At 39.7% G+C, this 22,944-nt stretch overlaps 1 protein-coding gene across 2 annotated transcripts in view; it reads right to left on the bottom strand.

The window, feature by feature from the left end:
• LOC140925264 (spectrin beta chain, non-erythrocytic 1-like) overlaps positions 1-22,944 on the bottom strand; it is a 36,927-nt gene that overhangs the window by 5,201 nt on the left and 8,782 nt on the right. For both annotated transcript variants that reach the window (XM_073375253.1, XM_073375254.1), the window contains exons 7-45: positions 22,559-22,639; positions 22,324-22,439; positions 21,694-21,806; positions 20,955-21,142; positions 20,452-20,569; positions 19,602-19,666; positions 19,464-19,506; positions 19,172-19,297; positions 18,965-19,053; positions 18,665-18,803; positions 18,013-18,175; positions 17,284-17,525; positions 16,336-16,653; positions 15,602-15,717; positions 14,977-15,103; positions 14,151-14,243; positions 13,495-13,613; positions 12,890-12,986; positions 11,947-12,081; positions 11,170-11,220; positions 10,962-11,033; positions 10,420-10,499; positions 9,521-9,806; positions 9,173-9,250; positions 8,440-8,612; positions 7,796-7,886; positions 7,526-7,672; positions 6,896-7,159; positions 5,883-6,013; positions 5,676-5,772; positions 4,919-5,008; positions 4,280-4,480; positions 3,752-3,960; positions 2,823-3,027; positions 1,969-2,163; positions 1,276-1,455; positions 662-906; positions 327-465; positions 86-170 (exon numbers count right to left, since the gene is read on the bottom strand). In XM_073375253.1, the coding sequence (XP_073231354.1) occupies positions 86-170; positions 327-465; positions 662-906; positions 1,276-1,455; positions 1,969-2,163; positions 2,823-3,027; positions 3,752-3,960; positions 4,280-4,480; positions 4,919-5,008; positions 5,676-5,772; positions 5,883-6,013; positions 6,896-7,159; positions 7,526-7,672; positions 7,796-7,886; positions 8,440-8,612; positions 9,173-9,250; positions 9,521-9,806; positions 10,420-10,499; positions 10,962-11,033; positions 11,170-11,220; positions 11,947-12,081; positions 12,890-12,986; positions 13,495-13,613; positions 14,151-14,243; positions 14,977-15,103; positions 15,602-15,717; positions 16,336-16,653; positions 17,284-17,525; positions 18,013-18,175; positions 18,665-18,803; positions 18,965-19,053; positions 19,172-19,297; positions 19,464-19,506; positions 19,602-19,666; positions 20,452-20,569; positions 20,955-21,142; positions 21,694-21,806; positions 22,324-22,439; positions 22,559-22,639 (5,507 nt within the window). The remainder of the gene's footprint in view (positions 1-85; positions 171-326; positions 466-661; positions 907-1,275; positions 1,456-1,968; positions 2,164-2,822; positions 3,028-3,751; positions 3,961-4,279; positions 4,481-4,918; positions 5,009-5,675; positions 5,773-5,882; positions 6,014-6,895; positions 7,160-7,525; positions 7,673-7,795; positions 7,887-8,439; positions 8,613-9,172; positions 9,251-9,520; positions 9,807-10,419; positions 10,500-10,961; positions 11,034-11,169; positions 11,221-11,946; positions 12,082-12,889; positions 12,987-13,494; positions 13,614-14,150; positions 14,244-14,976; positions 15,104-15,601; positions 15,718-16,335; positions 16,654-17,283; positions 17,526-18,012; positions 18,176-18,664; positions 18,804-18,964; positions 19,054-19,171; positions 19,298-19,463; positions 19,507-19,601; positions 19,667-20,451; positions 20,570-20,954; positions 21,143-21,693; positions 21,807-22,323; positions 22,440-22,558; positions 22,640-22,944) is intronic.

Genomic DNA, 22,944 nt, shown 5'->3' with positions numbered 1-22,944 from the left:
AATCTGATTGGTTAGAAGAATTACGTTGCCACTAGTTTCATGATATTACTCGGACAGATCACAGTAACAAACCAAGCTGTCCTACCTAACTGCAGATGTTCCCATCTCTTGTCCCATTCAAGTGAGAGCTCGTCTTTGTGTCTGTTCAACATGTCAAGTTTCTCATTAATCTGCAATTAGTAAGCTATGATAAGTCTCCCAGTCGAGTCAAGTGAAACCAAGTAAATTGCTTTTTTAAAACAGGTCATGGAAAAGACCATATGAAGTAGGGATATGCAAAACGTCAAGACAAAAATAAATATTTCTGACATGAAAGAAACTTTTACCTCTGGAGTGGCGTAGTGGTTTCTTGCGATCAAATCTTTTCCCATCTTCACTACGTCCTGGAAACTGTCCTCGCGAGCATCGATTTCAACTTTCCTGGTCTGATGTTGTTCAATCAATACCTCTACTCCAGGTACATCCCTTAAAGGAACGAACAAGCACGTAAATATTTAAACGACAACTTACACTTCCCCTAAACTTTAAAAACTAGGACGAAACTGAGGATAACTTTCTGGGACTGTTAAAAGAGCCAGGTGAAAAATTGGCAGATGGCTTATCGGCCCGCCCCCAATAACGATCCCAGAAAAGTGGCGGGTGGTAGAACAGTGATACTCACTTTGCTTTCTCGTAAGTTAATATCTGTTTTAACATGTCGTTCATCCACAACATCTGGTCTTGAACAGCTAACAGGAATCGGTACAAGTCGTCCGCATCGTGCAGTCGCTCAGTGCGTTGTTTCACGCGCCAGTTTAGTCGTTTCCATGCATCAACGACCTCATCTTCCTTAGCCTGGATTTCTTTGGCTTTGTCACCTGCGTACGAGCCCTGGAGACGATTAGCCTCCTCCTGGATCGCAGAGACCTGAAAATAAAAAAAAAAAGTCTCGATATCAAGATGAGGCAGAATTCAAAGCCACCGAAGTAATTCAGTAGTAACCGCAAAACGACAGCTATAAAAAGTTTAAGGTTCAAGCATGCTAAAAGGGACCACCCACCCCTGTTCATGTTTAGCCAAAGTAAAATGTCACACTTGACCGGGCTTTACATAGTTGCCATGAGGAAATCAGAATGCGATGCCTTTTTTGAGGTGATATACTAACCGTATCGTCGGCTCCCCTTTAATATTTGTGTCAGAGCAAATTAGGTTAAAGGTTTACTGTTCTAAGTAAACGGTTAGTAGCTCTTCTTTTCAGCTTGGCTATATTAATACATTATCAACCTACTGTTTTACCTGGTTGCCAAGTGGTGCTAAATCAGCCTCGTATCCTTGGTGAACCACTTGCAGTTGGTGCAGGCTGTTTAGATCGCGACCAAGATCATCTGTAAGGAGGTTTTCTTTCTCGTGAATCATGGCGAGAACTTCTTTGGCGTCATGGAAGAACTTATGTAGTTCACGAGCGGTCTCTAACAACTGAAATTAAAATTAAATAAAACGTTTTTCAGTGGGGCACGTTTTTGTGACAAAGAATGGCGACTAATTCTACCTTTAATCTTAATAAATTTCGCGCGCAGCTAATTTCAAGTTTTGGAGAGAAATCGTCAAACAAAATCTATACTCGTGAAAATTTAGCTCCCGAATTTTCGGGAAATTGAGTACGCGAGAGAAAAAGCACCAGTTAGGTGGTACCCTGAAAGATTATTTTCTTTTCTCGAAACCAAAAGGTCAATACGAAAACAACTATTTTTCTTGAGAAAAACATATTCAAACCAGTTTTCGATTTTGTCTGGTTAATCCCAACACAGACAAACCGACGAACCAATTAAAAGAAGGCATGTGTGCGTGGCCGGCTATGCCGGCGAAAAGCGCGGGAAAACGTTAGGGTTAGGGTTAGGGTTAGGGTTAGACTGGATTTTTTCTCATTGGCTGAAAAAGGTGTCAGGTTATTAGCCTAAGCCAATCACAAAGCATATTATGTTTGTTTACCGTTGTCCTCGTTTCAATGAGTTCCAGAAGGTTAGACCAGGACTCGTTGATCTGATCTTTCCACTCGGCGATAGTTGCCGCGTCAGTGTGACCGGTGCCAATAAGCTGATCACACACAGCATTCGTGGCTGCCACCTTTTCCGATCCAGTATTGGTGGTGTCTCGTGCGAAATCGCGGAATTTCTCGATGAGCAGCTGTTGAAAAGTTAATAATAAATGAGGATTATTTTAAGTTACAATGGAATCTCAGTTTCGAACACTCTTTGGGATAGAAGCTTGATTCGACATACAGAGAGAATGGAATAAATTAATACGGGGTAAAATTACAAACTTGAATAGGGAAGTCAGTTTTTACTCGAATTATTAGGAGGTTCTATAAACTTCGGGTTCGAGAAGTCGATATTCCACTGTTTAGTGGAGATTAGGAACAAACCCTTAGCAAACAAGCAAAACGATGGGAAAATGCTGATTTCAACGCCCGACAAAAGCGTAACCACGGTGGACGCGATGACAAAAAAGATCGAATACCAAGTCCAAGTCGTGTATGCCCGACAACTTTCTGGTATTCACAGGCGTTTTTCTGGCTACCACGCCACGATATTTTAAAACTTCTTTTTGGCATTTTTCAAATCGTTTTTTAAGTCACGCAACAAAATTGCATGCGTGGAGCCGGACTTATCAGTCAAACCCTGGATATCGTCCGACGGTATTGACTGTCTGAGACACACGGTGGCAAAAAAATCACCCCTTAATAAAATCAATTATTTAGGATAAAGCTCTAATCAGTACGTCTTTCAAATTACGTATCTGCACAAGGCAAAAAAAAAAAAAATAGTTAAGACTGAAAAGTGTACCTCCACTTGGGCGAGGTCTTGTCCAATATCTTGAGAACCTGCCACAACTTCTTTCTCCGCAATCCACTGTTCCAGATCATCTATTTCACCCTGCAGCTGGTAAAGCTTGAGAGTCTCGTCCAACTTGCCGCGCCTTTCCTCAGCCAAATCCTTGAGTCCTTCGTATAGCTTGTCTACCTGGGCTTGACGGATCTTAACCGTCTCGCTAAAAAAGCAAGGACAAAGAATAAGTTTCAGCTTTGTATTTACGTCAAATACGAAAAACGTGAGTACGAGGTTATGGGAGTTGTAAAAAGCTGCTTTTCTAAGGAGAGGTCAAACAATTTTCTGAAACTCATTACAATTGCCGAACGGACACAAATGCAACCCTAACTGCTGAAACGTGTGTTATTTTGCCACAAAATAAACTACTGGGAGAATGGGTACTAACTTTCGGCGCAAAGATTTCTGGGATAGGTTGAGTGAAAAATACAAGCAATGATTGGTCAATGGATGACTTTGGATACCATCGACCAATCATAAGTAACGCCTGTCCACCCATCTGATCCACAAAATCCTTGTGTCGGTCTAGAAAAACCTCGGCTACGCCTCGTTTTTTCAACCCTTCTAAGTGTAGGGATACAGGTGAAACACTCCTCCTCGTGTTGATGTATTACTTCTCAATGCTTAGATACCGGAAAAAACAGTCCCTTTCGTGGCTGACATATTACTTCCGGGATTTTACATTTTAGATGAAAAAAAAAAACGCCTTCTCGTGTTTGACATATTGTTCTCGGTGTTTGGATACCACATAAAACACTCTTTTTCGTGTCTGATATACTTATTACTGGTGATTGGAAATCAGATGAAACTCTCGTATTTGATGTACAACTTTATGGTGTTTCTATACCACATAAAACACTCCTGCTCGTGTTTGATATACTACTTACCTCTCTGGGTGCTCGCTTTCCACGAGTGCCTTAGCAGTATCGCCAAGTTCATTAACAGTCTCAGAGTAATCAGCAATAGCAGCTTCTAATGTCTCGTGTTTCTTAAGCATTGCACTGGCGCTTGCCTCGTCCTTTCCTCGTTCATCACCCATCATATTCAGTTCTTGTTCACTCATCCAAGATTCAGCTTCCGCGGCATCGTAGTAGTACTGAAAACAACGGAGATATTTTGTTTTAAAATTAAAGTACTTCCACGAGACCATAGGGAATATAGAATAACACGTTTCGGAGATAAATTTCGACTCGAAATAGTTGAATAGCAAAAAGCTCATGAACGGAATAACTTTCCTTTAACGTTCGAAGTTACATTCGAGAAGGTGGTAAAAAATGAAAGCTACTGAGCAGTAGTTTTCTATGTTACTATTTGTTTTGCACTCCCACAAACTAAATATAATATCGGATGTTTTCCGACTTTATTTTCACTAAAGCAAGTTACAAAATCACCAAGGACTCAAGAACCAATCAAACCTGTTTAGCCTGGAGTGACAGGTCGAGCTGAGCTTTGTAAGCATCCGACAGTTTCTTGAGGTTGTCATACTTCTCCTGCAGGTCATCTATCCTGGCGGCCACTTGTTCCGACTCTGGATGACCAGACTCCACAAGATCTTGTCCTCGTTTGCAGATATTGTCTTTGTGAGCTTCATGAATCTTAATCTCCGCGCACAAGGTCTGCCAAGAAACGGTTATAAGTAAGACTTCCCTTTACCAACAGCGCAATCAACCAAAAATCCAGCAATAAGCGTTCTATGGGGTTTATTCCAAAGCCTGTTCATCGTACCGAAAAATAGTTGCAAGGGAGGGGAGGGAGCTTATTCAGTAGTTTTTGTACTTAATGTACCACTGTTTGCTATCTTCTGTGAGTTTTGTTTTAAGGACTAGAGTGTCTGAACACAATGCCTATGACTTTGATCTAATGCGACAACGAGAATGCAACGAAGGTAAACGAAAATGCACGAAAATCTACCGAGATTACCCTTTCGTAGCAGTTTGTTGCTGTATATATTCTTGTGCCGTAGATGCAACTAGTCACATCGATCCGATGCATTACCCATTTGTGCTATTGCTGTTTCCATTTTAGTATGACATTTCATCCCTATTATATCTTACCTGGAGTTTCTTCTGTAGTTTCTGTACTTCAAACAAGTTGTTTCCGTAGTTGGTTGACTGGAGCATTGGTTCCTTTTCTTTTATCCAGGCCTAAAACACAACAACATGAGTACCATCAAAAACGAGATCTGACCACTAAAAAACAGAGACCTGTGCTTTCAATTTGTAGCAATCGCACAGACAGGGTACTTCGCTGGGAAAGTTCCTCAGGTTTTTTCGTATCAATTGTTTTACTAGACCAGCGTTTCAGGTGAGGTCTGAAGTAGAGTCAGGGTTTCAGAACCCATGTCTGCACCAAGTCGATCTCTTTCTATCAGTAATACGGGGTTAAGAATTGTCAAGAATCCTAAACCAAGCTTAGCGAAAAGATACAAGCTGTTGACTCAGTCGCGAGAGACTAACTTGTTTCGTTCGGAGTAGTACGGTAGCTCTTCCTGACCTCTGTTTTCATTGGCCTAAAAAAGCAGTAGCTTCTTTTGTTTTTAAGGATAGGGGTATTGTTTCGTTCTCCAATCATAGACCATGTCTGGAGAGCTACTGACCTTCTCTTCGCTGGAAGGATTTTGAATCTAATTTCCCGCTAAAATGAAAGTCATGGGGCGATGCTTTACCGATTGCTGCAAGCTAAAAAGACCCTTTGAACGTGGCAAAACAAAACGGCGCTACTAAAAAGGACTCTGTGAAAGTCCAGCCGTACCCACCACCAAAGTAACCTCCCCGGATCATCAGTCCATTTACAGAGTATTAATATCCTCACCTCTTCATCATCACAGTCTCGGTTGAACTGGAAGTAGCCAAGGGTACGTTCAAGATCTACGCCCTTCTCAGCCAAAGGCGCAGCCATTGCTTCAACCCTACAACAATCAAGCAAAAGGAGTTACGTTAACCCGTTCGCTTCCAGAGTAAATGATGGTGTCTTGTAAGTACAGTTACTAAAAAGTCTGTCTCATGGCTGATGACAAACCTCTCTTCCATAACGATGCGCGTTTCTTCCACAGCATTGGGATCGAAGTGACCGGCATCCACTAGATCTTGAGCTTGGCTGTTAAGCTGTTGCATTCGCACTCTCCTGACTACAATTTCCTTCTCCATCATCTGAAAACAGCACCGATAAGTTTCACTGTTACTAGAACGTTATGCGGTGCACTTTAATCAAGTGTTTATTCGGTTAAGCTGGATTTCCACCGTCGCGTAATTTTCACGTGCGCACGTAAAGTTTACGCGCGCAAATAAAATAAGCCGCGCATAAGGGTGGATTTCGGCGGTCGCGTAATTTATACGTAAGTACGCGCGTCAGTACAACAGAGACAATGAATAAAAATTCAAGCGTAAACGTTAAAGTTGAGGGAGCTTCAACCTTTACGTTAAGCGCGACCTTTCATGCATTTCCTCTGTTGTGCACGTTAAAATTATGCAATGGTGGAAATCCACTCTCAGACTACGAGTAAGGTAGCATGCCCGCAGACGTCCTTTGGGGTTCGTTTGTCACGCATTCATTTCTGAATGCGTGACAAACAAACCCTAAAGGACGTCTGCGGGGAGGCTACGAGTAAGGCGCAAACGCGCGAAGAATCCCCACAAGGAGACGCGACGTGTATGCGAGAAAAAAGGGACCATAGAAACTAAAAAACGGCGATTGGCTTTATTTGATGCTCTCGCGATGCAAAATTTTGATTGGCTCTTTCTTAAGGCAAAAGCCGCTGTCAACAGTAGAGCTAGCAGCCATTTGGTTTCAGTTGGTAGATATTGCTTACAGACTTCAGGTATGTCCCGAAATAGAGTCGCTAAAATGTTACAGCCTTTTGGAGAATCCGTTCTTGGGAATGTCACGAATACTTCTCCTTGTGTTGCGTGACAACACAAAGAACGGTTGGGTGTGACACACAGACACACCCACCCACAGACAAAAAATAATGAAACAATACTTATATGTCTTAAAATTTTCTTTTTCATACATTTATTTTTCCTTTAGAATACCTTATGCTTTTGATAGAGCCTGGTGGCCGTTGTCAGATCAGTCGCCCTCTCGTGTGTGACGGCTGTCTGTTCGATCTCTGTGAACCATTCCTGTATGTTCTTTACACCGGTGTTAAACTCCTCTTGTTTTTGTGCATCTCCAAGTTTGGTTCCCTTTTGTGTGGAGGCATCTGCAAGCTCCTGCCATTTGACATTCAGTTTCTCTAGACGCTCCTCGATTTCAGGCCTGTTTTCTGGCTTCTCTTCTGCGATGTTGTTACCAGACTGCAAGAGGAAAGAAATTTAATTTAGCAGAGGTCGTAAAATCGTAGCTGGGGTTTGAAACTCGTGTTATGGACAATAGCCACTTCTGTGGGTTTCCTGTGTGAATGAGCGCACGCACAGGAAGTCAAAGGAGATGTAAATTTGAGTCTGAGGATGAAATCCTAAAGTGCGACCATCCAAATGAAAACTACTGAGTAGTACTTCCTGTGGTACTGTTTATTACGCTGTACAAGGTAATTCTAACTTTTGAGTCTGCGGTTGAAACCCTCAAGTGTGACCATTCAAATGAAAGCTACTGAGCTGTACTTTCCTGTGGTACTATTTATAAAGCTGAACAAGGTCGTTCTCTGTTAGCTTCACACTAACCTCACAAATGTTATCCAGTCTTTCCTTATTGGCCTGGATTTCTGCTTCAAATGTTCTGTGTTTCATGACCTTGCCCTGAATGTTACTAAGATCTCGGTAGGTTTCCTCTGAGGCGATCAACAGACGCTCATTAAGCCAGTCGTACATCTAAAAAGATATTTACAAAATATCAATTAAGTATAGGCGATGAGTTGAATACACCTCGGTAAAACTGGATTAAGAACGTTAAGAAAAATTAACGACAAACAACAAACAATTCAGGTAACATACATCTTCAGCATCTTGTATAAACTGCTGCAATTCCAAGGAATCTCTCAGTCTCTTAAGAGCGGCAGCCATCTTTTCATGATTAGCAATTCTCCTGTGAAAGCAAGCAGATCCGCGTAAGCAGGGTAATTTGTGTTAAGACAGAAACAGGTCAGTTTCCCATCTAAGTGCCTCTTCACAAGAGTCCAGTCTAAATCTAAAAATTTCCGATGTGTTCATATGAGAGGGCAGGCTGGCTCCGTTCCCGAGATCTCGGTCTTTCCAACCAGAACTCAGTGAGCGGGCTGGAAAAGAGAGCAACAGGGCAACAGTGTAGCCCGGATGACATCGTCTTGCTTTGCCTGCTGCATTTTCCACATCATAAGCATCCCATTTAACTGCAGTGATACAGCGATAGGAGTTGCAAAGCTATGATAGGCACGACAATTATAACTTTGTGTTTTGCCATGTTTGCTTCGTTTCTCGAATTTCGCGCCTGAACTCATCCCCAGAATCTTTGACGTTTCCTCATCTCGGAAACCGGGCTGAAATTTCTGATATGAACCCGAGGCAAAATTGATCCTGATAACAGGGCCAGCCCGCTTGTGTATAGGGCTCGTAAGAAAAAATATTTATAAAAAAGTACTACAGAAAAGTTTTTTCCTTGCCTTTCGTCAATGCTGCGAGCTTTCTCAGTAATTTTGTCAGATGCGTAGTGGTTTTCGTCATTCAGGCGATCAGCAAACTGCATCATTTGGTTGATCTTGTCATCATTTGTGTTCATTCGCTTGTCAAATTCTTCATGTTTCTTGATGAGTTCCTTCACAGCTTCAACTGTGGCCTTTGACAAATTGGAATTCAAAATTAAAATTGCGCGCTTCGTATCATTGTCTTATCTATGAGATTACCACTTCTATGAGTCAGTTATGCAGTATGTGGATGAAATCCTAAAGTGTGTTCACTCAAACGAAAGCTACAGAGCAGTAATTTCCTGTGGTACTTTTTATTATGTGGTACAAAGTGGTTCTATATTTTGATTCCGTGAATGACATCACCCAGTGTGACCATTCAAAAGCTTTTAAGCAGTTCTTTCCTGTGGTACTGTTTATTACACTGTATAAAGTGATTCTAAAACTTATACACTGTTAGAGTCTATGAATGAAATCCTACAGTTTGACCATACAGATGAAACCTCTTTCGTCAGTAGGCCACCGCCATTTTTTTAGTCTACTTCACAGCCATTCTTTGTGTCGTCACGCAACGCTACTCTCCAGCGTTACTTGACAACACAAAGAGGGGTGGGGAGCAGACTACCATTTTTTCAGCCCATAAAAACATTGAATTTCGAATTTTTCTTGAACCAGAAGTTAGGCGGTACAGGTGAAACCATGTAAAACTTACTCCATTTTCTTCTTTAGACAGGAAAAGTTCTTGTTGGCCAAGGATGGCTTCACACTGCTTAGAGTCACGGATAAACAACTAAAAGAAAACCACAGCAAACAGTTGGGTTAGCAGTCATAAATGATCATAAAAAATATTTTCTTTACACATACTTTTCAAACCCCTTGTTTCAGACCTCTCTCTGTTCAATACAAACAGTTGCCTTGGTTCCAAAGAGAGGAAACCTTCCCGCACTTTTTTTTTCAACATCAAGAAGATTCGCCATTGGCTTTCTTTCTCATTCTTTCTCAAAGACACAATGAAGAAGCATGGAATTTATGTTAAACTGTGAAGTCATCATCTCCATACCTGGTGGTTCAAAGCTTGAATAAGCATTTTCTTTCTATTCTCCCACAAAATATGCACATCATTCCATCCAGTCTCCAAGTTGTCAAGTTGTTCCTTCAACGACTGCTGTTGGAGGTCAGACTCGTCCTGGATCCATTTGGGTCCACTTGCCATGAGTTGTCTGAAGTCTGGCTCACGACTATCGATCTCTTCCTTGAGATCTTCATGTTCTTTCAGCATCTTCTCGGCGTCAAACAGAGACACTGGCATATCCTCTGATGCAACCTCGTTCTGAGTGTTGTTCAGCCTTGAAAAAAAACGGTTATGAACGAGTTTTCTCGTTTGGATCATTTATACTACATTGTATGTCCAAGCAAAAAGACTGCACTTCAGAGATACAAAAGGGGGATCAATATAAGTTTCTGGGAAACTGCCCACCTACCCCTCCCCTAAGCCAACATTTTGCCCTAAGGGTTGATTTCCACTGTCGCGTAATTTTTCCGTGCGAACGCACGTAACATTTACACGCGTAAAATTTACGTGCGTGCACACGTTAAAATTACGCAACAGTGGAAATCCACCTTAAGTCAGAAGTAAGTGTTAATGTTGGCTTAGGGGAGGGGTAGATGGTACAATGATCCCAAAATGGAACACCTGGATCTAATTGTTCGAAAGGATGATAACTCTTTCCTTTGGATAAATCTCTATCTAGTAAATAGCACAATTAGTTTCCCAAATATTTTTCTAGGGCTCAAACCTTTCACAAATATTTTTCTGCTGGATAGTGCTATCAATCCTCTGAACAATCGGGGCCTCCAGAATAACTAACTACATTTCTGAAAAATAGCAGCTGCACGGTACACGTCCCACGTCGTGTTCTATTGAATGTCTATGAATTTCTTATTGTATCATTAACTTACCATATCTGGAAGTTATCCAGATCGATTACAAAGCGCTGAAGCTCTCCAGATTCTGCTAAGGCTTCATCTCGTTGCTTTACCTAAAACAACAACACAAAATAGGCAAACCAGTTATTACTTGGGTGATAAGAAAGATATTGCGCTTCAATTTCGTCCCGTTAAAAATTCTATATTTCTTTTATCCTGAGAGTAAGTGTGCAAGGGCCTGCTTAATCGAAAGTCCCACTAACCTTTCAGGCCCAAAAAGCTGTTTTATGTGTACCAAGTTTGCATTCAAGATCTAAATTTCAATAATTTTGAAAATGACTCAATCACTCAACGAAGCAAATTGACCGTTTTATGAGCTAGCTGTGGTACTATTCAACAAGTTTTAATTTAATAATTGCCTTCGGCCCAAAAAGTTCCTTAAAGGGGCCCCTGTGTTTAAAACATAGGGAAAATTTGAACCAAGGATAAAATTCCACCACACCGTGACATCCAAGTGTGTAAAGATAGCTTCATTGTTGAAATTGTTCCTGTTAAACAAGGAAAGAGAAACTCACATTGTCCTTGAGGTCAATCCAGCCACTACTAACAACAGTCATTTTCTCTCTGATTATAGGTTCTTCGGGTTCCTTTCAAAGAAATCACAAAATTTTCATTAAAAACAGTACAATACCGGATAAAACGTAAGGATTAAATCAAAGATATCGAGTCTCCTTACTATTATTAATGTGTATATAATCAAATCAATCAATCAAATCAACTTACTCCTTGGTATTCAGAGCAAAGGTTATTAGAATCGCTCTCAAGCTTAGTGACCTACAACATAAAAAGAACGAACATCAACAGTCTACTAACATAAAGAAACTTATTTTGCCTGAACTTTAGAGTCTGAGGTGTGGTGATCCCAACAAAATTGTTTGGCCTTTAAAGTGATCCTTCGGCCACCGGGGTGGGTGGGAGATTTATGGAGATTTCTTTCCACAATTTGACATCGCTGTACTCAGGTCCCTGGAATCAAGTCCCAAATCCCTAGTAATCCTTCAGGGTATGTTAGCTTACATGAGTACACTCTGCACTCTGCACACTGGGTGCCAGAGGATGAGAGATGAGATTATTTCTTTATCTGCCCAATAACAATGACCCAAAAACTGGAGATGCTTTTGCTTGAGTCTCAAAGATTTTTTTCCCCACAGCTTTATTGGGTACTCCTCTTATAATATTCAGTATAAAGTTAAAATACAACACAAGAAATAAAAAAAAAAAAAGAAAGAAGCAAAATATAGAAGTGTCAGTCACGCATAGATCCCCTCAAGCATGGCACTGTCTCTCCAGCTGATGTTTTGCGCTCTTCTCAGAAGGTCTGTATAGCAACTGTCATAAAATGCTTCACAAACGTCACACTAACATGATGATGTAGGATTAGGACTAGTGACAGAGATAGGTTATGGACGTAGAAGATTAGACAACAATAGAATATCTTCAAGCCCCAAGTTTCTGTGGGGCACAATCTTGAGCACACCGTGAAGTTAAAATGAACCTTACCTTGTCTTCTAATGGTCCCAGGTCCCTCTGGATGCTGTTCAGACGTCGCTGTAAGATCATGACTGTTGCAAGATCTTTCATGTTTGTTACTTCCTCAACACTAAGAAGAAGGCTTGACTTCTCAGTAATCCACAGCTATAAAGGAAAGAGATAATGCGTTAGATTAGTCTACTGACTTCTGATTTCAGTCATCTCTCTCTAAACAAACAGCCCTGCACAACTAAGGTTATGCTTAGTCTCCCTTGCAGCCGTTTCTGGCTTGTCACGCAACACTCCTCCCAACGTGAGGAGCTACATTGTGTGACAAGACAAAAACAACTGCGAGGGAGACTAAGGTTGGCTGGTCTAAGCACAGTTTCCAAATATTTTCTCTAACAAAAAACGGCCAGGAAAACACTTCTTCTGGCTGGCTGATTGAGGTCAAAAACAAGAATTTGCAAATATAGAAAGTAAAAATACATACAAATACAAAGACAACTCATAGGGACTCTTTGCCATGTTTACGAAACCAAAATAAGTCAAGGTCCCATAAAGTGATTAGCTTGCAGTGCTTGCATTATTTGTTTTAAGTTAAACCAGAATAAGCTTGGGCTGTGGTGGGTGAGACAAATCTCTGAGAAATCTCTCCTCCTTCAAGTAATCATTTTTTGAATTCTCATAACCTTATCTCCTGATTATGTGTAAATATGTTGGGAGAAAATTGATTTTGGTCACTCTTGAGGCTTCAAGGGTTAAAGCTTTATTGTCTGCCCTTCAAATTGTACTTTTAACTATGATGAGTGATGACAAGTAGGAAAATACAAAACAAACTAGCAAAAATACACCTGCATTTGACAAAAACACTGTACAAAGTGAGACACAATATAATTAAGGGGAGACAAATTTCAGTAGCTTATTTGTTTGGTTTTTTGATTGTTTAAAGTTAAAAGCTTATGTCATATACCTTGGTCTCAGTAATGTCAGCATGGAATTGCTGGAGTCTGAGAGCTTTGTCTAACTTGGCCTTCTTGATGTCTGCGGCATTTCGAAGATTTGCCCATCTGAAAATAAGTCATTGCAGATATTCAATTTTTTGAAACTCTTCCCGTGAGAAATTTTGTCAAGGAATCCGTTTTAATTTCAAAAGCAAAAAAAACAGCGTGGAGAGAGGTTTGAAAATACTTCAGAGTCATAAGTCTGGATTTCATATGACAGGAAAATCCCCGATAACTGGAAATTTGTTTCTTCAGGTTTAGCTGACTAACGAGAACAAGAAATCCAGGAAAGGTCAGGAACAAAATCAAGGAAATCAGAAGCATTTCTCTAAGTGTCTTAAATTTCTGGAAAGGTCACAAATCACTCTATTTCATTTCAACAATTATATCAGAGATATTTTTAGCTTAGTCCCAATTTCTTCATGTTTTGGCTCCAGTCTAGACCTTCACCAAACAAAATGGCAGCTGGGACAGAATCTGGAGTTTTGCAACACATTGACCAAACCAGGGATGGTTAAAACTCCCTGATTGTGTGGGATTTTTGTAACATACACAAAAAAAATTCACTACTCACTTTGTGTTAAGACCATCAATCGTGTCTTTGATTTCATCAGAGTTAATGTGGCCCTTGTCGACGAGCTGTCCACCAAGATCATTAACAACACCAACACGCTTTTCATTGGCATTCAACTCCTGTGATCAATAATTGAGTCATCATTAAATCAATAAACATTCACAAAAGTTCTAAAAGATAAACATAAAAGAAAAACCTGGCTGATATGAAAAATAGACCAGATGTCTTAATAGTTTAAGAGAACCATTAACATTCTTTCATTTCATAATTTACAAAAACAATAAATTTTAAAAATATTTAAGGGGATAAAATGGTAATGGCAAGAAAGCCTATTCAAGAAGCCAGCAGTTTATGAACTATAGGCTTCCTGAAAATATAGGGTACAACATGTAAAAACTAATAAGATAATGTTCTGATGTTTCTGTGACCACATGACGCCATTATCAAGGAATCAGGGATTAAATAAATGTAAGTTTGGAAAGGGTTTATGAGGACTCTAAATTTGCATAAACAAAGTAGACCTAGATGCATCTCTTTTCAAACTCACATATATTTATTCCCAATTCCTTGATGATGGCTTCGTGAAGTTGCCGAAATGTCAGAACATTAACTGGTTAGTTTTCACATGTTTCTAAATCAGACATCATTCTACAAACCTGTTGGAATCCCTCGAATCTTTGCTCAATGATCTGGCATTCTTCCAAATCCATGCTCTTTTCAACAGTGAGAGCTGCTTCAAGTCTGTCCTCCTATAAGACACAAAAGATAAGAAAATTCATGTAAGTCAAGCTTGGATGATAACCTACAACAACAGTTCAATAACAACAACAACTTTATACAAAACCTTTCAATATCAATTTTACTACTAGAGGTAATCATCGATTACAGAGCAGGGCTCGTCACTTACAGAAAAATTATGAAAAAGAAATCGAGTCAAAAGGAGTCCAGTTTCCTGGCCAACATTAATAGGGGTGGCTAATTTGCAGTCGCCCGTTATAGCTCGGAAATTTCTGCCTTGGTGCCACAGGAACACCAGATTAGGATGCATTCTGATGAATGTGACAATGTGGCCTGGTGGTAGTAGAGGCACTAGTACAGTGGCAGGTGCAGGATAAGAAATTACATGAACAAACATAAACAGTCAACTCTTGCCTTGCGGACACCCAGCTATAACAGACACTCCGATAATATGGACAGCAGCTGAATCTCAGGCAAAAAATAAATTATTAAAGATGTTTCACTGAAATAAACTCCCACTATTAAGGACTCTCGCTAATGAGGACACTATAACTCAAGGTCCCTATTGTGTCCACTATAACGAGAGTTGACTTTAATCCTAGAAGCAATCTAGATATATCTCCTTTCCACAAGGAGCAGTCCACACACTGCCCGACAAAACTATCCACATGATACCCAATCAAACATCAAAGCACTGCACAAGGTACCCAATTAATCATCCCAATCACATTCAGTACCACCAACCTTTTCATTAATCCAGCTGTCCACAATGTAAGCATCCCGGTTGAGCTGATGAAGTGAGAGAGCATCCAGGAGTTTGTGTCGGCGGTCTGCTGCTTGTAAGCGCAAGTTCTCGTAGCGAGTGTCAACACTACAAAAGAAGACATAGATTGCATCATTGGGGAGGTCACCCACTGGAGACCAACTGGACTGAAAGCAGTAAACTTGTAATATTAGAGTCCTTAAAACTTGCAAGAGCCCTCCTTTCCTTCACTATTCATAACATCTAAGCCACCATATCCAGTAAAATAATGCACTCTCTTAAGTGGGTGGCATATGATTCTCCTGGTGAGTGAAGCCCTGAATAGGACTGTTGTCTAAAGGGACTGACATTTTGACAACCAGTGTGGTAGTCATCTTCAGAGCCAAAGTGAGTTGTGACACCTTGATCAGTTGACAGCATTACATGATACAACACACTTTGACTTTGAACATGTTGCCGCAAAGACTTTCCAAATGTCCGTCACTCTCAACAACAGTCGTATTCAGGATTTACTCAGCCAGATGATCACATTCCACCCACTTATGAAATGACTCCTGGGTGAAAACCTTCAGTGTGTTAAAATGATTCACTTTGTTTCTAACTCACTTTCGGCATCTGTCGACCACCTCAGGCGAAGTCTTGTCCTCATCACCAAGTTCATCCACTTGGTCATGAAGGCCTTTGATCACTGATGCATAGTTTTCAATGTCTTCTTCAATGATCTGTTAAAGATAAAATCGTTTACAGATTATTAGGGCATAAGATCAACATATCTTTTTGGCATGTGGTTTGCATGGAGACTCAACACTGAAGGTGTGGTTGTTTAACCCACACTAATATCAGTGGGCATAACCTCCACACTGCTCTCCTCACATGGTCTAAGATACTGTAGAGGAGAATTTGTTTAGTGATCAAAACCTTTTTCAATTATTAATCATTTTCTATTTTGCTCATCACCTTTATGTTTGATAGAGCAGTGCTACTTAGGAATGCAAAAAAATTGTGCCTCTCTTTGAAACTTGAAGGAACACAAAAGAGATCTTTTGACTTGCAAGAGCGAGTGATGAAGTCTTGTAAGGAAGTTATAACTTTTGAGTCTGGGGATGAAAGCTACTGAGCAGTACTTTCCTGTGGAACTGTTTAGTATGCTGTTCAAGATGATTCTAACTTTTGAGTCTGTGGATGAAATCCTTAAGTGTGACCATTGAATTAAAACCTCTTTAGCAGTTCTTTTGAATGGTGCCATTTGTTTATTGGCATTTTGCAAAATGAAACTTTAAATTTTTGTCCAATATTGACTTTGGCCACGTTTAAGAGGGAAAAGTCAAGCAATAGTGTACCTTATGCTTCTTCAACAGGGTCTCAGCGCTAGCCTCATCATAACCAAGATCATCATTGGCAACAATCCTCTCCATCATGTCCAGCCACGACATGATGTCATTGTAGTCAGCAATAAACTGCTGCAGTTGGAGATTTTCCTGGATCTTCTTCTTGCGATAAGCAGCCACATCATTTAAGTTTATCCACTTGTTCTGTATACTGACCATTCGAGACTGGATAGTGTCAGATGAGTAATGTCCAGAGTCCAAAAGGTCTTGGCCACTTTTGAGTACTGCCTTTGTGTGAGTGTCGCGTTTGGCCATGTCTCGTTCTACAGCCTAAGAAAGAAAACCACCAGTGTAAACATTACTCATTGGTAAAAAGGGAAAGCTATGGAGGAATTTATTATGTTCCTGAGGTGCTGTTTATTATGCCTTACATACCAGTTGCTCTCTTAACATTACACAGAAAATAAAATATTGTTATCTTCTGTATTCTCCACCTCCCTTTTCAATCTTGGGGTATTACAGACCAAAATGCATATTCATATGGCTAAATTTTGCATGACTTTGATGAAAGAAGGGCACAACTGCGTGGCTTAGTGGAGGTGGGTGCCCCAGATGTCCAGGAGCTTCAACTTTTGGCACAGCCAGCCCCTACACAGAGTTATGCCCCCCTGGCTGGCAAACCAGCGCCCTCCAGCCATGAGCCCCCACGCCAATGGAACCAGGCACCTGTCACGCGGATTTATCAGTGGAAAACTAAAAGGGGGCAGGAATGGGGGTAAAAGAATGATTTAAAGGCTAAACGAAGAGAGTGGCTGCCAGAAAAACGTTGAACTAAGCACATGGAGGTGATGCTAGCAAGGCTCACTGCGCTTGAGCCCAACAACTGACCGCTGACCATGCCCACACTCCTGGTTGTTAACTGTGTTAAATAAATTTAACTTCGTTATATAATGCACTAACCTCGTGCTTGTTCAACAGCAGCATGGCACTATTAAGATCATGTCCATAATCAGTCGACTGCAACGACTGCGTCTTTTCAGAGACCCACATCTCCTCCTCCTCTGCATCACGGTAGAAGGTCTGTAACTTATGGGACTCGTCCAGCCTTGCACGCCTAGCTGCGGCAAGCTGCAAAAGCTCGTTATAAGCTCCTTCCAGCTCAGCCTGGTGGTCTCTGATCTGGTTTTCATCAGGTTGGTAACCTGCAATGAGAAAATGAAAGGTTTAAGTTGGTAATCATGGCTATTGAAATGAATCTTGTTCATGTGCTGTCCAAAAAATAAAGAAAGAGTTTGTAGATGTTTTAAACTATCAAGCCTCAATATCAACTTAATATCCTTGCCCAATGAATGGCCCATTTTATATAATAGTAGCCAAGAATTTGATTAAACTTGAACACTTGAGAAAACTTCCAAACTGTATGTGATAAAATACCAGAATGCAAAAAGTACCAGTAAATATGTAGGTGAAGAGGTGTCATTTAAAACTCATACCATAAGATTTCCTTCACGACTAAAAGTATAACAAACAGTAATACAGGAGAGTACATTCAGTAGCTTTCATTGACTTATCGAATGATCACAATTTAGATTTTAACCACAGACTCACAGGTTAGATCAATCTACTTACTGTCTCTATTGAAATGAAAGGGTTAAACTTTGGAAAGAACTTAACACAAACAATTCTTACCATCTTCCTCATTGTCCAGCTGTAAAAACAACTCGGCCTGTTCATTGACATTCTTTACTCTGTCAGCTTGTGCTGCTATGTCTCCTTCCACAAGACTGTGTTTCTGCAGCAAGTCCTCAACACCAAGCAAGTGTTTGCCATAATCTTCTGACAGAAGTCCCATCTAAAATAAAAACAAAATCATAAAGTAAAAATCAATCTAAGTTAAAGTTTATCTTCATTCAGGTAATTGGCCCACAATCTTGTATGCAGCTGGTGGCCAAATCAAGCTTACTGCTATTACTCTGATAAGATGTCATTACTCTTTAATTCTGTCAAACTAAAAACTACAGAAGCGTTCAAAGAGTACATGACCAAAATTTGGTATGAATATTTACAACATGTACTAACACAACAAAGAATAAACTGCAGATGTTTTTGGGAAGTTAAGTAATGGTTGATGCAGACACTTCCTCAAAAAATTTTTCCAGCTATGTGTATTATCTTCCACTCAACTAGTGGAAAAATTACCCTTAGAACAATAAAACAAATTTTGTGCAAAAGCCCATATATACCAGCACTAAAACTTGGCTAGCCGAGAAAGGAGCTTAAAAAACTTGCACATATTAATAGAATCAGCCTGGTTTATGGGAATAAATTATTGTATCATTACCTTAATTTCATCCATCCAATCGATGGCATTGATCATCTCCTGGAATATTCTCTGCAACTTCATGCTTTTCTCAAGTCGAGAACGACGGCGCTTCAGCAATTCAAGAAGTTGTTCCCATAGCTGCAAGATCAAGTCTTTCCTGCAAAATAAATAACACAAAACATCATTTCATAGTAACACAGACATTTCATGAAAAGTTATAAAGAAAGTGTGCTCCATTATTTTTTTTCTAGAGTAAATTGCCTTTTAAAAAGAATACAAGAGTAAAATACTAAGTGTCAAAATAAATAAAAGCCAAACCTGGACTGAACTCTGTCAGATTCATGATAGTTTTCTTTGTGTAATTCATCAGCAACTTGAACAATGGCATTGATACGTTCTTCATATGCCTATGAAAAGTAGCATACCATCACTTGTTACTGAATTGCCAGTTCTTATAAACTCGAGAGACCATTCTTCACCCATCACGAGTAAATGAAAATTATGGAGAAATTAAGTTAATCATACCATGATATCAGTTTCAATGGCCTCGTGTTTCTTGGTTGCAGCCTCAACTGCTGCTATGTCATTTCCAAAGTTGTCTTGCGATACCAGCCGCTGGTTTTCATTCAGCCAAGTTTCTCGCATAGCGGCCTAAAAGTTGAACAACAATAACCATTCAGTTGTTGAGTTCAATACAAATTAACCCAAAAAGTGGTGCTCTTCTTAAGATTAAGAACTGCTAAGCTAATCAACGTGGATTTCTTACGAAACCTATACCCTGATCTAAAATAATAGTGACTTTTACGACAATATTTACCTTTCTGTCAAACTTTGCAGCCAACATTTCAAGCCTCTCTTGTCTAAGAAATGAAGAAATAGTAAATATTAAACAAAATCACTGATTATGAGAGAATGTTCACCAGGAAGTGATTCAAGTGACTGATCGGTGTTTTACCTCATGAGTTCTTCTCTCAATGCAAGCTCTCTTTCATGTTCAGCTCGTTCCAATGATTCCCAAGCCTACATGTGATAGAAAAATAATGTTAAGAACCAAATTAAAGAGGCACTATCAAAATTTACAGGGAGTATAGCTAGGAATATCATAATAAAAAGAACTTTTAAGTGTTCTGAATAGCTAAAACAAATACGGTTGAGTAAAATCATGAGTTTGTAGCTGCCTGGTCTACAGTACCATATTTTGACATCTGTAGGTACAATAATAAAAATGCAATAGGATATTTCTAAAATGCAAACTAATGTGAAAGGTTACAAAAGAAAATATAAGTATAATAACAAATTCTAACTTTTTCCTTGAAAGAATATGGCAATGTCCTATAAAGAACAAGAGTATCAAAGTATCTGTTTTTCCCTTTTTTTTTGTTTTTTCTGATCTACAGACTTGACAGTTTGTAGGTCATGAAAAAGCTGCTTATTTCACCAATGTAAGATTGTCACACTGTCAACTGTACGACGCTAACCATGTTATTAACATTAAAACTAAAATAATATTTAATTCAACTTGTCGACCAAGATTGAACAATTCAACACAATGTAATGCTCTCACTTTGCAATCAAAGTGCCTGGTGACTCAGGGTTGTCAGAAAGTTTTGAAGTAGACAGCTGAGTTGTCAAAATAAGCGGCCAGTCCAGGGATATTTAATATAAAAAATGCCATCCCTAAAGAAATGCCAAACAGAGTAGTTCGCCGATACTAACTAAGTAGTTGGTGATTTTCTCCGGCAGCCGGCTACCTCTGACAACCCTGTGACTGTGTTTAAACTCAAGAACAAAATAAAATAGCATACCTTATTGATGTCACTCAATGCTTTGTTCTCCGGAGGTGTGTACATCTTCTGATGGTTTGCGCGAAGCTTGCTTGTAAGGATAAACAGCTGAACCTCAAGGTTGCCTTTTTCAACAAATCTGAGATCAAAGCAACAGAAGAAAAAATTGTTTCAAACCATGAGTTTTACATGATTTTCTGTGGTGGTGCAAACTATAATGACAATGATGACAACAAGGATAAAATTGATTGGATATAGAAGACACTGATAGAGAGTGACATCAAAGGTGTGATTAACCTTTCGACATCTTGACAAAGTTATGGCAAAATTAATTGTCACTCTAACTTATAAGTCTGTTGAAGAAATCCTATGGTATTACCATTCAAATGAAAGCTCTTTTGCAGAACTTTTGAATAGTACTATTTAAATCTTAGGAATTTACAAAAAAATAAATTAAATTTTTTGTGAATCTTTTACTTTAGCTGCTATTGGGAGTTAAAGGGTTCAAATGTTAATGCCCTCACCTTGGAGGCTTCTCTTGTGTCCTGTACTGATTGAACTCCAGCATCTGTTGCTGAACACCAACAAGCGTGTTGGCAAAATTTCTGTCTGACAGCTTTACAATGGTGATCTGTATCCATTCCAGGAGATCTGTGGCTTGTTTCTCATATTCTTCAATCAACTCTGAATTTTCTTTGATGCGCTCAATTACCTGAGAAAAGAATTCAACAGGATGTATAAACCTTTACTGAGGGACATGAAAAAGGAAGGCATTGTATGACAAGCATTTAAACCACCATTACCAGAGTCAATTCTGGACACAAGTTATGCACAAGTCTAAGTTTTCCATCTGTGCGCAAAATTCTGGGGTGTGGCTATTCAAACGATAGTGGAGTGGTTATGAAACCTGGCAGATCTTTCTCTCTCTAGCTGGGGGTCACCCTCATAGTGGCCAGGGGAAATCCATGGCCCTCAGCCTTTTTTGACAACCTTGATATTCGTTTTAGTCCACTATCCAGATAATACTTTCATCCAACACACAGTAAGCTTCATTTAAAGAGAGACCAGCTGGTGAATCAAGGGTCATGGGATAAAAGTCAGCGGAACCACAAGCCAGGATCAGGGTTGAAGCGTGATGAAAAAGCTGTGATTTAAGTTGATATACTACTTATATAACAGTCCTTTTACAGTTCAGATGATCTTGCAGTCCTTTTCTAATAAATCATAAGTTCAAGAAATGATATAAGACACAAACTGACTTACTTTGCCAATTCTGCTGCCACTGACTTCCACAGTTTTCATTTTTGCAAAGTAATGATAGTAAGCAGCCACATACGTCATGACTGACTTCTCATCAGGAAAGTCAACATTAACATCTAAAGAATACAAAGAGCACAAGATTTGTAAGCACCATTTCAAGAATCACATTAAAAATATATATTTTTTCTACAACACTAGCCTGTAACAGGCTCTTACTCAGTGCAGACAAGCAAAAAAAGCAGCCAAGCAGCAAAAACAGAGAAGGGGAGAGCCTTAAGCAGCTTTTTAAATACTTCAGTCTACCCACTACATCCCACCCACTCCCAAAAACAAACATTTCTTGCATCAAAATGTGCGATGTAGGAGGGTTGCACACACTTGCCAAGTTTGTCTGACTCAGTCTCTGCACATGCACCATGCAAAGCCAAGTGATTGACAATAGCGTAGATATAAACTTTCAAAACTCACCAATGGTAGGGTATACCAGGAACTGGTATACCAGAATAAGGTATTAAAAACAATGCTTACAAGGCCTGCTTTCCTATCTGTCCCCAGCCCCCATGGGGTTTTGCCCAACTTTTTATGGTCTGCTATAACAACTACCGTGGAGCCTGGAACAGGCTTCTACAATACCTTCTGCTTCCAGCAGTTGTGGGATCTCCAGCTGTGTTTCTGCGACTTCAAATGCAAGATTTAAGTTCTTCTCAGGTTCACTCTTGGTGAGTTTGTCATACTCAATCAGGTCAGGTCTAAAAAAAAATAACAACAACGCACTCAGCAAATTGATGAATTGTGGATTTGACTGTGCCCTAAAATTGCTGACAATAGTATTACAAGACCATAGGATCACATTAGTTTTCGGAAGTACCTGTGTCTGTGAATGAGTGCATTGAATGCCAGTCCATCACGCCAGCTTGTGGTGAAGTTGGATATTGTCACATTGCGATACCTATATTTTGTATCCAAGAGGATTATGCACATTAGTACAGAAAATCACAAAAATCTCTGTCATTAAAGTACAACCTACGACAAAATCTACAAAGATATCAGAGGGATCTTGAAAAAGTTTGGTTCACATTAAAAAACGAGCAGAGCATTACATTTCACTTGCCCCCAAACAGTGTTTATTGTAAAAAGGAAATAAAGGAGTGACTCATATTACCTCCCACCTTAACCCTTTAAGCCCCAATATCCACATACAATTTCTCCAAACTGATCTCTATACATTTCCATAAAGAATGTGTTGAGAGAATT

Source organism: Porites lutea, chromosome 14 (genome assembly GCF_958299795.1).
Source record: "Porites lutea chromosome 14, jaPorLute2.1, whole genome shotgun sequence".
NCBI lineage: Eukaryota > Metazoa > Cnidaria > Anthozoa > Scleractinia > Poritidae > Porites > Porites lutea.
This window is presented reverse-complemented; position numbering and strand designations above follow the sequence as displayed.